This window comes from Exophiala oligosperma (assembly GCF_000835515.1).
Source record: "Exophiala oligosperma strain CBS 72588 unplaced genomic scaffold supercont1.5, whole genome shotgun sequence".
Classification (NCBI taxonomy): Eukaryota; Fungi; Ascomycota; class Eurotiomycetes; order Chaetothyriales; family Herpotrichiellaceae; genus Exophiala; species Exophiala oligosperma.
In genome coordinates this window covers 1,435,205-1,448,208 of record NW_015622822.1, presented here as the reverse complement: position 1 = coordinate 1,448,208, position 13,004 = coordinate 1,435,205, and the positions used below count along the sequence as shown (strand labels likewise).

Genomic DNA, 13,004 nt, shown 5'->3' with positions numbered 1-13,004 from the left:
CCCAAAAGTCCATTACATTCAATTACGAGTATCTGGTCACATTGTCCTTTGACGGGCCATAGATAGAAATCAGATACAGCGCGTGACATCCTTGTCCAGGGCCTAAACAAAGAGACCCTGTTCTTTGATCCTGGTTCGATCCTTGTTCCTGCACCGTCACATGCCTGACTTTGTCCTGTCTACACTGGTCTCCCTGCATATTACGATGGAAAAGGATCATTGCGACTCGCTATTTCTGCAAGTGCCCTGGCGAGCTTTTTGCATCTGCGAGATCATGCGGGCCCATCCTGTCAAACCTACGAGGACGACTATTAGTTCATTCGTTTGTTGGTAGTCGTAGCGCTTACTGCAAAGAGGCCGTGACCACCAACACCTCCTGATTACCTTCTCACATGAGTTTTGCGATATGTCCAGGTCTGGCCATTCGAGACCACAGCCTTGTTGGCAATTTGCCGGGGTACGTATTTTAGCACATGTCATGTTTCGATACACTCTCTACGCTCGTTATGTCGGATCCTGGACACCGGTGGTAGCTGTAGAAGCTGTATCGTCCTCTTTCCCTTTCGCAGCATTTGCGTACTGCGTTATCGACCCTCTCAACCATTCCGTAAGTCCATGTTTAAGACGAACGACGCCTTCAGCGTCCTGCCAGAAATGGCCCGTTTCCGCTCTGACCGCGACAAATCGTGACCCAGGCCTAGCTGTTAACTCTTCTGACCATCTCCGCAACTTACGGTCCGATGTAAACACATCCTTACTCCCATAAATACAACAACAAGGATGTCTGATAAGTTCCTGATACTCATCTGACACGTTCACTTTACCCCCGGTAGTTCCCTGCTCAAACTTCAGCTTGGAGAACATTGTAGTGAATCCAGCAACTGTCGACAAGAGCGGCGACACCAACACATACGCGACCCCTGGAAGGTTCAAGGGTAGATCCGTGGCTTGAGTCGAAGGCTCAGCATCTGGTATTGACGGGGGGCTCCGAATACGATGGTCCTTCTGACTCAACTTTCGGCGAAACTTGTCGATCCCTTCCTTCATCCTCTCGCCGTCGACACTCCTTCTGGACGTGCTCTCTCGACCGATCTTCTTGCTAGCCACGTCCGAGTCGTATCCTCCCATGGTCACATTCCGACTATGACTCCGACTATGACTCGACCTGGGCGAGCCCGCCTCTTTCGGAGGTGTGTCTTGGTGGCCGAGATTGTTTCCCTTGGGAATGGACAAGACCATGTCGTCGACTGAATGCATGTCGAGATATGCCTTGAGATCTCTTCCCAAATCCCTAGCTCGTAGCTCTATCTCGCTCTCCATCGAGCCTTTCTGTGCATGTCTGAACATACCCGCAACAACCTCGAGAGCCGGTAGATGAGCGGCTATCATCGATCCATACGAGTATCCTCCAAGGATCAGAATGGGTCGTGGGCTATTCGTGAGCGTCTCCGACACAACTGCACTTGGATTCGTCTGCGCAGACGACAAGGCCTCTGTACGCATCGTGGCGTCCTCATTCGTGTCTGTACGCGAGACATCACGGAAGATTGTGTCGATGCAACACAGCATGAATCCATATACCGAGACATAGTCTGCCAATTCCGCTTTTCCCGACCACGACGTTCGCCCTGCTGAGCCCGAGGCGCCTCTGCAAAAACCCACCCACGTTTTGTTAGATTTTCCAAGACGGCTCTATCCCTAGCCGAGAGGAGGCTTCTTTATTTCTCCAGTTACGTACCTGAAATTGAACGTCACCAACACAATACTGTGTCTCAACAGAATGCCGCCGACCAGTCCTACAACAGGGTCGTCGTAACAACCTCCAAGTGGCGCGTAGGGATGGGCAAATATCGCAAATGTTCTGCCAAACAACTCGTGGTTCTGTTCGCTCCGTCTCGGGTAGTATATTCGACAATCGAGCTCGAGACCATCATGGACACTGGGTATGACAAACGAGCAACTGGGTTTCGGAAGAGACATTGCCCGCTAAAGTAGGTACCTATGGGGTACACTGTGCAGCCAGCGGGAGTCTTGGCCGTTTTCACGGTCGGAGACGACTACTGTCTGTCTGAATTTCTAAAACAAAAAGCCAACGCTTCTCAACAATAGCCAGCGTCCATGATGGGATGGGCGTGGGGTAGAAAGAGTCGTTGTATGAAGTTGAGTTGAAATGATATGAGAGTTGCCTGGTCACAGTTGTGAACCACGTCTGACGTCAGTATTTCAAAGCGGGCCAGTTCAGATCCCCGGGATCTGATATATATCTTTGTCGTCAGACAGTGTGGTTTCTCCTTCTCGAAGGATGTAAGTAGACACTATGTAAGGAACCTGAACACACACCAAATACAATTGAGAGCATAATGGAATCTGGATCGTATCTGGGACGTTGCTTCTGCAGTATATGCAAATTTATGGCGTGCTCCCGAAAGCAACCGGGGCGAAGAACTTCACTGGTGACATGACTGTGGGAGACTAAGAGCACTTTGCCTATAAACGCCCATATTTCAAGAACAATATGCTGATAGAATGAACTTCAAACTCGAAAAATATGTGCATCATCTCATAACGTGATCACATTAACAGGCTATCATATCAATACTGATCGTCATTATCCTTCTTGCGCCGCACACCTCTGACTTCGCGAAGCCTCTGCTGATGATTACCATCACCAGCCCCTTCCCGGCTCCTGGTCCGCTCCCGTTCCCTCTCTCGATCTCTTCGCCTATGACTCGTACTCCTGTCTCTCTCCACAGGACTGATTTGCTCAGGGTCGATCTCGGCCGCCGAATTTCGAGCTCTGCCTTTGCCTTTCCCCTGGGAGGATTGACGTCTCGAAGCGGGTGGGCGGCTTGCGAGATCCGTCATTTCAGTGCGACTTTGGCGTTTTGAATGCGAAGAGGACTGTCTCTTTGAACGCCGGTTGTCGCGTCTTTCATCAATTGCGCCGAGGGCACCACTGCCCATCGTTGACGCCACGGGATACTCATAGCCCTGAGTATGGTGCATATGCTGAACAACGCAAAGGGGTTAGTATATGTGCATGAAGAACTCCAAAAACAAACGACTGATCACGACGTACCTGATGAGGACCCCATAGATCTGGCGTCGGACCACGCGTGGCGCGCTTCTCATTCACCACGGGAAGACCCGACAAGGCCGCCCGTTGCGACTCGACCTTTCTGCGGTGTCTTCGTTTGAGCCAGACGCCCAACCAGGCCAGAAGCGCGAATCCAACAATGAGTACGGCGACCATGAGAATCCATTGCCAATGTGTGTCAATCCAGCTCTTCTTTGAACCAGACGTGCCCCCTACCACGCTGCCGGCGCCCGTGGACGTGGGCAACGGCGTGGAGGTACTCGTGATGGTCACCACGGTCGTGCCGGTTGGGCCCTGCGCGGCGGCCGTGGTCAGGGGATCAATGCCCTGGCCGACCTGGGAGCAAAAGCCCTGGAACCATGTTTGGAGCTGGGTCCGGTCCGATTCGCTCGTGCACTCGGCGGTGCAGATGGAGTCTGGAGTGCTGTAAAGCGCGGCGAGCAACGAGCTCTGGCAGAAACAGTTCTCGTACGTGAGATCGTTCGTGGTCGCGACATTCGGCGGAGTGCAGGTGCTTTGTGCCTGTAAGAGAACGGCGCAGTTGACCGCGCAGGCGGGAAATGTGCTCGAGCCAGACGTCGGTACGATGCTTTGAGCAGCACCAAAGCTGAAGAAGGAGGTCGTTATCGACGCTGCGAGCAGGGCGATGCGTGTCGCTTTCCTCATTGCGACTGTGTCCTAGGTTGCGGACGCGCGACTTGCGTGCAGGTCGTGTCGACGCACGGTGCAAACTTTGCTGGCGGCGTGAGTGTGGTAGCGAACGAAAGTATCCTTGTATGTGTGTTTGTATGTATATATATACTATATACACATACTAAAACGAGCGCCTTGAGGTCATTGTCGATGGCATACCTGGCCACCCGAAACGAGCGGAATTGCTTTTACAGTACGGAGTATGGAGCACAGATAAAAAGCGACTGTGAGGCATTATCAGTGGAGAGAAAGACAGGAATACGATACGGGGGGGAAAGGGTCGCAGTGACTATCGAAACAATGCTGGGAGACAAAAGCGGGGAATTGGCTGGGAGCAGAGAATCTTCCGTCAGACCCTTGTCAAGTAAAATATCCCAAGGGAACCGCTAATAACGGGACGTAAAATAAGGCATTTCGATGGCAGAAATCTTGACAGGGATCAGTTGAAAGTGATCCAGGGTGGACGGGAAATTTGGCCTCTTCAATTGGACGTTGGGGCAATATTAGCTGCCGAATGTTGAGTAACATGACGAGTGGACGCTCTTCAGAGCGTACGGTCACGACCCTATAAATTATGCTATGTTACGAGGTGTTGGATGGTAGATGGTTCCAAGTAGATAATAGTATGAGAGTCCTCTAGACATTTATGATTGTGCATCTCACTTGCAAGACAAATACGTACAGAGTAGAAGCTCATACGGAGTACATAGATTCAAGCTTCTTTTAAGCGTATTGAATAGTGGCCTGTACTAGAGGGTCAAGGGCCCAGAGGAATCCTTGTAAGGCCACCTGTTAACTGAGACCCTAATATTCTGTATGGAGAATGGAGCATTTTAGCTGAGGTAAGGGGTGAAAAGGACCCTCCCTAATACTCCCTAATACTCCCTAATACTCCTCTTGCTCCAGTCACGAATACATCAGAGTATATGCATCAACACACATGCTAGACTCGTAGTTGGGTTATCTTAACCTCCATCCTTCTCAAAATGATCTACAGGCAAATGTCGCACATCTCCCACGCTTGGGGTTTCTTTCTTTTCTTTCTTGTTTGAAGTTGAGAATAATGCAGAATTTCGAAATATGCAAGAAACATCATCGATAGCAAACCAGCCCACCACCTATCACGAACATTCCCACCGCCGCTATTGAGACAACTTTTGCCATCCGTCGCTAAACGCAAATAAATTGGAAACTGCTTTGATATCGCCCAGCTTTTGAAATTGTAATTGCATCCGCTCAGGTACCATGCCCCGTACAAAGTTTCCCGTCGCGTGTCATCACCCCCCGGGTAACAACGAGCCGAATAGATGATCATCTCATCGTAGAAAAAGATTCGAATAGAACATAAAACTACTGCTGCTCCTGCTGCGTGATGTCGATGGATGGAAGAATGTCACTGAAATAATTCTCCGTTATGCCTTCCTGAGGCCAGCTGAAATTCTGCAACGTAGGGACATCGACCAATTCATCACCGAGTGTCTCTGCAGCAGTTGTTGCCTGTATTTCAAGTCAGCTCATGCGGAGTGGCCGATGAGGGAAGCTAGAGGCAGCTGCTTTGAACGATGTGACTGCAACTGGCCGTAGAGAAAGGGTAGTATTTACCTGTGTGGCGTCCTGTATATTGGCCTCCCATGCAGAACTTTCCATGCCAGGGAAGCTAAGGGCGGTCTGCGCAAGCGTCGGGTCATATTGGTAGTCATCCCGCTGCATATTATTGGGCATTGGTTGGCCTTGGAGGCGCATGTGCGACTCTGTCATTTGCCATTGCCCGGGCACACCAAAGTTTTGGTTCTCAACTCTGTGCGGTGCAGCCGAGTGGGAGAACGCAGCTACATTCTGCAAGGGAGGGTGCATTCCAGTCACGTCTCCACGAACTCCAAACTGGTCCATCGGACTGTTGGATGAGCATACCCGCCTGGTAGATGCCTCTATGGCGGATACATCAAAATCCACATTGTGTGACAGACAGCGGACAAGTTCCTAGAGAGAAAAAAAGATCAGTCTGATGCCCACACTTGGTTTGACAAGGCCCATCTCACCTTCAAAATTCCCAGGCACTGCTTTGAGCCTGTCTCGTGGCACGTCGTTGATGCCAGCAAGCGTATGCCACTTTCTGCCTTCCGCCATGCCTCGATGGGATTTTTGGGGCCGTCTCTGGTTGCAATGAGGAAAATCAGACAGGCTACAGAGAGGAAGATTGTGTATATGGTAGTCCAGGATGCTGGAGGTAATAAACCGAGCTGCTGTATAGTCTCAGATCGAGTGATCGCCGTCGAGGCAATCCTGATGCACAAAAGCGCGCGCTGCGAGGCCTTTTGGGCTGTCGGTAGGCCATCGGAAGACTTAGCTAGATAATGTAGAAAAGGACGGTAAAGCACAATCTTGCCGAAGAAAGATGTCATCTCCAACTCGAACTTAAGCCTGTTTTTCCATGTTAGCGATACAAAGGAAGTTGTTTGACGAGACATGCTATACTAACCGTATGAAGTCCGGTGAACCATCATCTCCCTTGGCCAAGAGCTCTGAAGTGCTGTCTCCCCAAGTGCGAAATTGGGCCTCGATTTCTTCCAAGCTTCGAAGACTTATCGAAATATTCCCGCTTTTGCCAGGAGTCTCGATCGTCGTGGATGGCATGGGATATAATGTTTTGATGGCTTTTGAGATGATACGCATAATCTCCAAGTGTTTAGCCGAGCCGCCGAGAAGGACGGCCTCACGACTTGGGAGCCCTGACGTAGCCTCGTGAATGGCTTCGTTCAATGTCAAGTCGATGGCGGGATCAACATCTTGTAGGTCAATCATTGCTGGGAGACCTAGAACGGCACTGAGATACATGTCCAGCTTGATGATGGTCCAAAAGATTTTTCTCCTCGTGTCGCGGTCTCGGCGAGTGATTGTAGCATCGTGAGTTGATCTATGATGGAGACCCAATCTCAACGCGGATGAGCAGGCCAAGCTCAGGAAGGCATGCGCGGATGCCATTCTTGCTGTGGAAATGAGGAAAAGAGTATAACACAGCAGGATTTGCAACGAGCGAAGGTCTCGACAGGTTGTGATGTCAACCATCTTGCGAGCCGCTAGATAATGTCTCATCCTGCGTTTCACTATTAGCAGAACATCCATTGACCAAGATGGCAACAACTCTTACGCTTGGCTAACGGCCTGTCGACACCCATATTTCTGATGTTCTGACTGACTGAACAGGTAGCCAAGGCCCATGACGAGCAAGAACAAGGGAAGGAAAGCACGGTCGTCGCGGTCGTACTGGACAGGGTCCTTGGTGTAGATCCGGTCCACCATCTCGTGGAATGTCGGCTCGTGCAAAAACAAGAATATGGGATATGCGTGTGCAAGAACCACAGATACCAGAGCCACGGCAGTCGGACGATGCGGCAGCAAAGGGGCAATCGGCGGCGCAATGTCGAGAGACCCGTCGGTAGGAAGAGGAGCATCGAAGAGCAGAGAGATGGCAGAGGGGGACGAGTTGTTTGACCTCGTTGGGGAGCCATTCTCGTTGCCAAAGAACTCATGCAGTCGGTGCAGAAATGCAGCCCCCGAGGGAGCGCCATAAAACGGCGCTGCCCATGGGTCATCGGATTCGAGACGGCCGTACCGACTCATCATACTGTCCAGCTTGGGGCCTTTGCTCTGTTCGTCAGGGGGCGATGCTTCCTCTGTGGGATGATCGTCGGAAGCCAGAAGGCCCCCATCGCGAGTGTTGAGCACCGCATCGAGGTCGGCATCTTCGATGGACAACTTCCCAAGTTTGATCTGTTCCAACTTTGCGCGAACAATGCGCAAACGATCCTCGAGGATCCTAGCCCGGAGACGGGGATCGGTATTTCGCGAAATAGTCGAGGTATATGTACACACTGCCAAAAAAAAACTGTCAACGAAAGCGTAAAAGGGCCGAGTCATCACAAAGTTCGTATACCTACGTCTCTCGCTCTGTCGACACGGCTCACAAGGAGTGAGACCGTCACATCTATGTTACATGGTCAATTACCAATCACAAAGCACGACAATACTTCGTGAGGTCCAATGCTTACTTGACTTTGCGGAAGCGACATTCGTCGCATGCCCTCACAGCCCGTTTGCGCCGTTTGTTACTGGGGGTCGACTGTGCTTCGGTGTCGGTAAGTTGCGCGTCCTGGAACCTGTCTTCGGGATCAGGCATGATCAGTCTGGCGGTCTTTCCGGAACCATGTGTGTGTATCGGATTTGCTGCAGCCCCTAGATAAAGAGGGACGAAATTTCCCAGGGAAGATTTCCCAGGTTAGTGGAAGACTGAGGGTGATCTACAGACGAAGCTGGCCGAGCATCCGAAGGAGGAGAAGATTCATTAAACTATCAACCACTGTGCAGTCAGTGACGTATCGCTAAGTTCCGCCCCTCCAGTTTAGCGGGCACTAATCACAACTGTATCGCGTTTACTTACCGTACCATGCGCCATGTGGGAGACGGGGCAGCGTATCATACCGTATCATTGGCATTGCCAGAGCCTAAGTCACCCTAGCGCCGCCTAAAATTAGACTGGACTGAAATCATTACTCCTCGTATATCTTGTACCTACGTACACTTGATGTTGAATTCAGCCAGTGATCGCGCCCTCAATCCCATCAAGCAGTCAAGACATGTCGCCAAGACTTATTACTGGTCTTAACAATACAAACATCTCCGCTACGAATCTGCTATGACGACCCAGCCCGACTCGGCGCTGATACGGCGTCTTTTCCGTGATCTCCGCGGTACCTGGCATCTCAGTCGCAAGTTACAAGGTGGACATCCATCAGAGCCGTCGGGTCGGTGCGAAGGGAATGCCACCTTCACACACAAACAGCCATCCCCAGTCCTCGATGCAGACGGCAAGCTGCAAATTGCCGATGCTGAGCTCCTGTACCATGAAGAAGGCGAGTTCGAGATGGGCCTTCCAAGCGTAGGTCAAACCACAACAAACGTGCCAAAATTCCCATTCTCGCGCAAGTATATTTGGCGTCTACAAGAATCCGACGACAAGGTGTCGATGAGTATCTGGTTCACCAAACCAGGCACCAGTCTCATCGACTATCTCTTCCACTCTGTCGATGTTGTACGGGAGGACGACGGCGGCAGCAGCAGCAGCGACAACCCAGAAACCCCCATTGTCCTACAAGGATCGGGTGGTCATCTCTGTGTCGACGACTACTACAGCAGCTCCTACAGCTTCAATCTGTCATCGAAGGACCATACCTCCGCCGGTCTTTTGTCTTGGAGCATGATGCATGAAGTCCGCGGACCCAAAAAAGATCAAATCATCGAGACAACCTTCACAAGGACCTGACAGAGGTAGAGCATCGACCATTTTCGCTCCCAGACTTGCCATCAATATGATAATACTTCGTTTGGGAGTCTTTCTGCCGGAGTAGCTCTTCACTCCGAGTTTGCTGAGGATCACTCAGATGTTATCGACCCTATCCTTATTCCCGACGGTAAATTCGCACGGCTATTGGCTCGAAGAGGTGGTGACCCTCTTCTTTCTTCGGTATAAAATGTTGTTGATAACCTGTCTCTTCATCACTGCACCCTCACCCTTCAGCAGAAAAAGATCATCTGGAATATAATATTCATTGCTCCCCTTAAAACTTGAACAGTTACCAGGAGGATATACGATAAAATGGCTGGCCTTGTTGTTGACGTGGAACTTCCGTCGCCGTTCTCGGAGATCCCCCGCCAGCCTTTGCTCCTGGGACCATCACCTATTCATACACTCGAGCGCCTCTCTCTTGGTCTCGGCAACAAAGTCACTATCTATGCGAAACGCGAGGATCTCAACTCCGCGCTCGCCTTTGGCGGGAACAAAACTCGCAAGCTCGAATACCTGGCGGCCGAAGCACTGAACCAGGGACGTGACACCCTTGTCTCGATAGGTGGCGTACAATCCAACCACACCAGACAAGTCGCTGCCGTGGCCGCACACCTTGGGCTTAAGGCTGCCCTGGTCCAGGAGAATTGGGTTGCCCACAACGATCCAGGATACGACAAGGTCGGCAACATCCAGTTGTCCCGACTCATGGGCGCGGATGTCAATCTCGACCCGTCCACTTTCGGCATCGAACACAAGCAGACCTTGCAAACTCTCACGCAAAAGGTAATTGACCAAGGTGGTAAGCCGTACTACATCCCGGCCGGCGCTTCGGACCATCCATTAGGCGGTCTAGGTTTTGCTCGTTGGGCGTTCGAAGTACGCGCCCAAGAGACGCAGATGGGCACATTCTTCGACACCGTCATCGTGTGCGCCGTGACAGGCTCGACATTCGCCGGAATGATTGCTGGATTCAAACTTCTCGAGAAACGCGGACAATCTCCCCCGCGCAAGGTCATCGGCATCGATGCCAGTGCGACACCGCAACAGACGTTTGACCAGGTCCTCCGCATCGCGAAACAGACTGCCGCCAAGATTGGACTGAGCGAGGACGATTTATCGGAGGAGGACGTAATTCTAGATACGCGCTACCATGCTGGATGCTACGGCATCGCGGATAAAGCCACACTCGAGGCCATGAGGTTCGCAGCGCGCACCGAGGCCTTCATCACTGACCCTGTCTACGAGGGCAAGAGCTTGGCCGGCATGATGGATCTGATCAAGCGTGGAGAGATATCCGAAGGGAGTCGGGTGCTCTATGCGCATTTGGGTGGGCAGATGGCGTTGAACGCATACTCGGACATACAACAGTGATAACAGGATTAGTAGCCGTAGTAGCAGCAATAGTAGCACTCGCACGTTGTCCATGGCTTGTGCCCGACTCTAACTCTTTCTCCATCACCACTGTGGCATGTCGAAATCGATGATATCCTGGTCAGCCAGAGACGTGGGCATGATGAAATAGTTGTCCGGGTCAAGGAACCGATCGTACAATTGCGTCGTGAGAAGCGTGTCTTGCTGCGCCGCATTTCGCAGGTTGTGGATTGCCGGGCCCATTTCGACCGCGTTCTGCAAAGCGAAATGGTCCTGGGTGGTGGGCGTTTCGTCCAACATCTGTCGTTGTAGATCTGGTCCGACGGTCTCGCTCGACGATACAACCGTCAGGTCTTGTTTTTCGGCGAGACCGTTGTTGTGATTCTTCTTGTTGAGCCCGGCGAGGAGAAACTCGAAGATGCGCATGCCCCAGAACGCGGGTTCCCAACAATCGCGCACCTCGTTGAGGACTATCTGGCAATTGTCGAGGGCGGCCTGACCCAGTTGTGCGATCAACGACGGAGACCTGCGGATGAGGCGGAAGAAGACGATCCCGGCCACGAAGAAGGCAGGGAAAACCTCTTGAGGTAGAGAATGAACCATCGACCTCGTCATCAAGCTGAGCGACGTCGAAGCTATGGTCTGAGCGGCCGACTCGGCGATTTCGGACATGGGGACTTCCATGTTGGCGAGTCCGGCCGAAGCTGGCCCCGTCCCTCCGTCACCGCGAGAGAGGTATATGAGGATGAGATGGTGGTGGTACAAGATCTTGAGACACTCGGAGAATATCGAGCTCGAACTGCCGTGGTCTGACCATGTCATCACCGCAGGCAACTCATGGCGCCATTGGCCCAAAAGATCCCGCAGAGCCTGAGGGGTCGTGGAGTCGAGACCGACATTGAAACGGGTGTTGACGATCCTGCGCAGAATAAGCGACAGTTTCGCCAGTTGGATCTGATAATGCATGTAGAGTGTAGCTTGGTCATCGGAGTCGGGGTTGTTGGTTGTCGTCGTCGGGCGGTCTTCAGGACCAAAGTCGTCAAACGTCAACATGGGTCCGTCAGAGTGACTCATATTCACCCTGAAAGGTCGCCCAAGGAGGGTGCCGCAATACGCGTCTCTTACAGCGATCATCCACCACAATCTTCGAAGCAGGCCTTTGTCCTTGTGGAGGGTAGAGTATCCTGCCGAACGGTGGATACCTAGCGACTCGGCTATAGTCACGGCCACTCCGACCCAGGAGCAGGGGTTCCAGTACCCTTTCAAGTCGGGACCCCAGTACGTCAGCATCACTATAGACTGCAGCAGGACGACGCTATTTGTTTCATAGCCAACATCGTACAGCACTTTGGCCTTGTCGTAGAAGAAGCGGCGCGCCGCTTGTCTGGACTTGAAGCCGGCTTTTTTCAATATCGATGCGTCGCTGTAGGTGGCGCCGATGAGGCAGGCCGATTGCAACAGGATCCACGGTAGGCTACGCGAATGGTGCTGCCGCACGAATTCGGATCTGTCGACGATGGAGCATAATGGGTAGAATTTTTCGATGAAGACTTGGATCAAGGCATCCAGACACTCAGTCGTAGGTGCCGTCAAGGCTCCTTTGGAGTGCAGATAGTTCAAATCGGCGGCCGTCAGATGCGATGGATGACCCGACCGGCTGGATGTAACATGCAGATCCGTGTCGACTGCTTCGGAGGTGTTCCCGCTCGGTTTGTCCCTCTTGTCAGACTGTAGCTCCTTCAGCGCGAAAGTAAGAGGAGAAGAGTCTCCGAGCAAGACCAGTCCGTATTTACCAACCAACCCTTCGGCGTCTCTGCCTCCTTGCCTCAAGAAGTTCTCGAAGCCGAGAGCCAGAGTATTGCTCCTTGCGGAAGCTGGTGGTACAGTGCTTGCAAGCTGTGTATTGGGCGAGCCGCCTTCAATTTGGCCTGCGTCAGGAGATGTACTTTCCACTCGGGTCTCTGCCGTCGAGTTTGACTGAGGCGTTCGGGCCCGCGCCTTTACCGAACGCCAGCGATCGTATGTGCCTCGACGTGAAGAGATGAACGCGCAACCTTGGGCGCCGTCAACTTTGCATCTGGTACATGGTAATCCGGTCTGCGCAGCATCACATTTTACCTTTCTTTGATTGCAGCGCTGGCACGCTTTGAATGCTCTGACTCGGTGTCTGGGCTTCTCCGGTGAGGCCGGAGAAGACATGTCGGCAGGGTTTCTCGATTCACGTCTCAAAGTTGAGCCACCCCTTCGTGATTATACGGCTGCATTCAATCTGAGACCGCTCCGAACGGCTTCAACAGATCGCTGTGAGACTTTGAGAGGGACTACCAGAGTGATCGAGGCGTCAAGATACTAAAAAGGCCGGGAGTTGTTTTTATCGGTTTTAGCCGGGAAAACTTTGACGGCACCAGACGGTTATATCCTACATTTTCACGTGACCACAGCCTTGGGGGTTTTCGTGGGAGCCCTTCATAGCTGAAATAATGACACGTTCAAGTGAAA

General features: G+C 52.1%; 6 protein-coding genes across 7 annotated transcripts; 2 read left to right on the top strand and 4 right to left on the bottom strand.

The window, feature by feature from the left end:
• Window position 1: 1 nt before the first annotated feature.
• PV06_05852 lies at window positions 2–2,200 on the bottom strand. 2 transcript variants are annotated; one of them, XM_016406901.1, is made up of 3 exons: window positions 1,739–2,200; window positions 348–1,648; window positions 2–296 (listed from the first exon to the last, which is right to left on the bottom strand). In XM_016406901.1, the coding sequence occupies exons 1-2, from the start codon at window positions 1,978–1,980 to the stop codon at window positions 505–507; spliced, it is 1,386 nt and encodes a 461-aa protein (XP_016262505.1). In that variant the 5' UTR covers window positions 1,981–2,200; the 3' UTR covers window positions 2–296; window positions 348–504. The 2 variants fall into 2 exon arrangements, with proteins under 2 accessions (XP_016262505.1, XP_016262506.1); XM_016406902.1 differs by having other exon boundaries at window positions 348–2,200.
• A 214-nt stretch (window positions 2,201–2,414) lies between these two features.
• PV06_05851 (uncharacterized protein) lies at window positions 2,415–4,022 on the bottom strand. Its single transcript, XM_016406900.1, has 2 exons — window positions 3,080–4,022; window positions 2,415–3,009 (listed from the first exon to the last, which is right to left on the bottom strand). Exons 1-2 carry the CDS (start codon window positions 3,761–3,763, stop codon window positions 2,593–2,595), a joined length of 1,101 nt encoding a protein of 366 aa, XP_016262504.1. The 5' UTR covers window positions 3,764–4,022; the 3' UTR covers window positions 2,415–2,592.
• Window positions 4,023–4,675: 653 nt separating this feature from the next.
• Window positions 4,676–8,093, bottom strand: PV06_05850 (uncharacterized protein). Its single transcript, XM_016406899.1, has 7 exons — window positions 7,840–8,093; window positions 7,729–7,775; window positions 6,939–7,662; window positions 6,270–6,884; window positions 5,830–6,211; window positions 5,393–5,770; window positions 4,676–5,287 (listed from the first exon to the last, which is right to left on the bottom strand). The coding sequence occupies exons 1-7, from the start codon at window positions 7,965–7,967 to the stop codon at window positions 5,141–5,143; spliced, it is 2,421 nt and encodes an 806-aa protein (XP_016262503.1). The 5' UTR covers window positions 7,968–8,093; the 3' UTR covers window positions 4,676–5,140.
• A 390-nt stretch (window positions 8,094–8,483) lies between these two features.
• PV06_05849 (uncharacterized protein) lies at window positions 8,484–9,110 on the top strand (the record flags this gene model as incomplete). The annotated part of the gene is made up of 1 exon (XM_016406898.1): window positions 8,484–9,110. The coding sequence occupies one exon, from the start codon at window positions 8,484–8,486 to the stop codon at window positions 9,108–9,110; it is 627 nt and encodes a 208-aa protein (XP_016262502.1).
• PV06_05847 (uncharacterized protein) lies at window positions 8,506–12,837 on the bottom strand. Its single transcript, XM_016406896.1, has one exon. It carries the CDS (start codon window positions 12,702–12,704, stop codon window positions 10,590–10,592), a length of 2,115 nt encoding a protein of 704 aa, XP_016262500.1. The 5' UTR covers window positions 12,705–12,837; the 3' UTR covers window positions 8,506–10,589.
• PV06_05848 (1-aminocyclopropane-1-carboxylate deaminase) lies at window positions 9,444–10,505 on the top strand (the record flags this gene model as incomplete). Its single annotated transcript, XM_016406897.1, has 1 exon — window positions 9,444–10,505. The coding sequence occupies one exon, from the start codon at window positions 9,444–9,446 to the stop codon at window positions 10,503–10,505; it is 1,062 nt and encodes a 353-aa protein (XP_016262501.1).
• Window positions 12,838–13,004: the final 167 nt, after the last annotated feature.

What these genes read in the sequence shown, in the direction of transcription:
- PV06_05852 (XM_016406901.1), bottom strand. Translation starts at nt 1,980, where the DNA reads ATGTCTCTTCCGAAACCCAGTTGCTCGTTTGTCATACCCAGTGTCCAT. An exon ending in TTGGTGACGTTCAATTTCAG is followed by an intron (nt 1,649 to 1,738) that starts GTACGTAACTGG and finishes GGGTTTTTGCAG; the next exon opens with AGGCGCCTCGGGCTCAGCAG.
- PV06_05851 (XM_016406900.1), bottom strand. Translation starts at nt 3,763, where the DNA reads ATGAGGAAAGCGACACGCATCGCCCTGCTCGCAGCGTCGATAACGACC. An exon ending in ATCTATGGGGTCCTCATCAG is followed by an intron (nt 3,010 to 3,079) that starts GTACGTCGTGAT and finishes TGCGTTGTTCAG; the next exon opens with CATATGCACCATACTCAGGG.
- PV06_05850 (XM_016406899.1), bottom strand. Translation starts at nt 7,967, where the DNA reads ATGCCTGATCCCGAAGACAGGTTCCAGGACGCGCAACTTACCGACACC. An exon ending in GGTTCACCGGACTTCATACG is followed by an intron (nt 6,212 to 6,269) that starts GTTAGTATAGCA and finishes ATGGAAAAACAG; the next exon opens with GCTTAAGTTCGAGTTGGAGA. An exon ending in AGTGCCTGGGAATTTTGAAG is followed by an intron (nt 5,771 to 5,829) that starts GTGAGATGGGCC and finishes TTTTCTCTCTAG; the next exon opens with GAACTTGTCCGCTGTCTGTC.
- PV06_05847 (XM_016406896.1), bottom strand. Translation starts at nt 12,704, where the DNA reads ATGTCTTCTCCGGCCTCACCGGAGAAGCCCAGACACCGAGTCAGAGCA.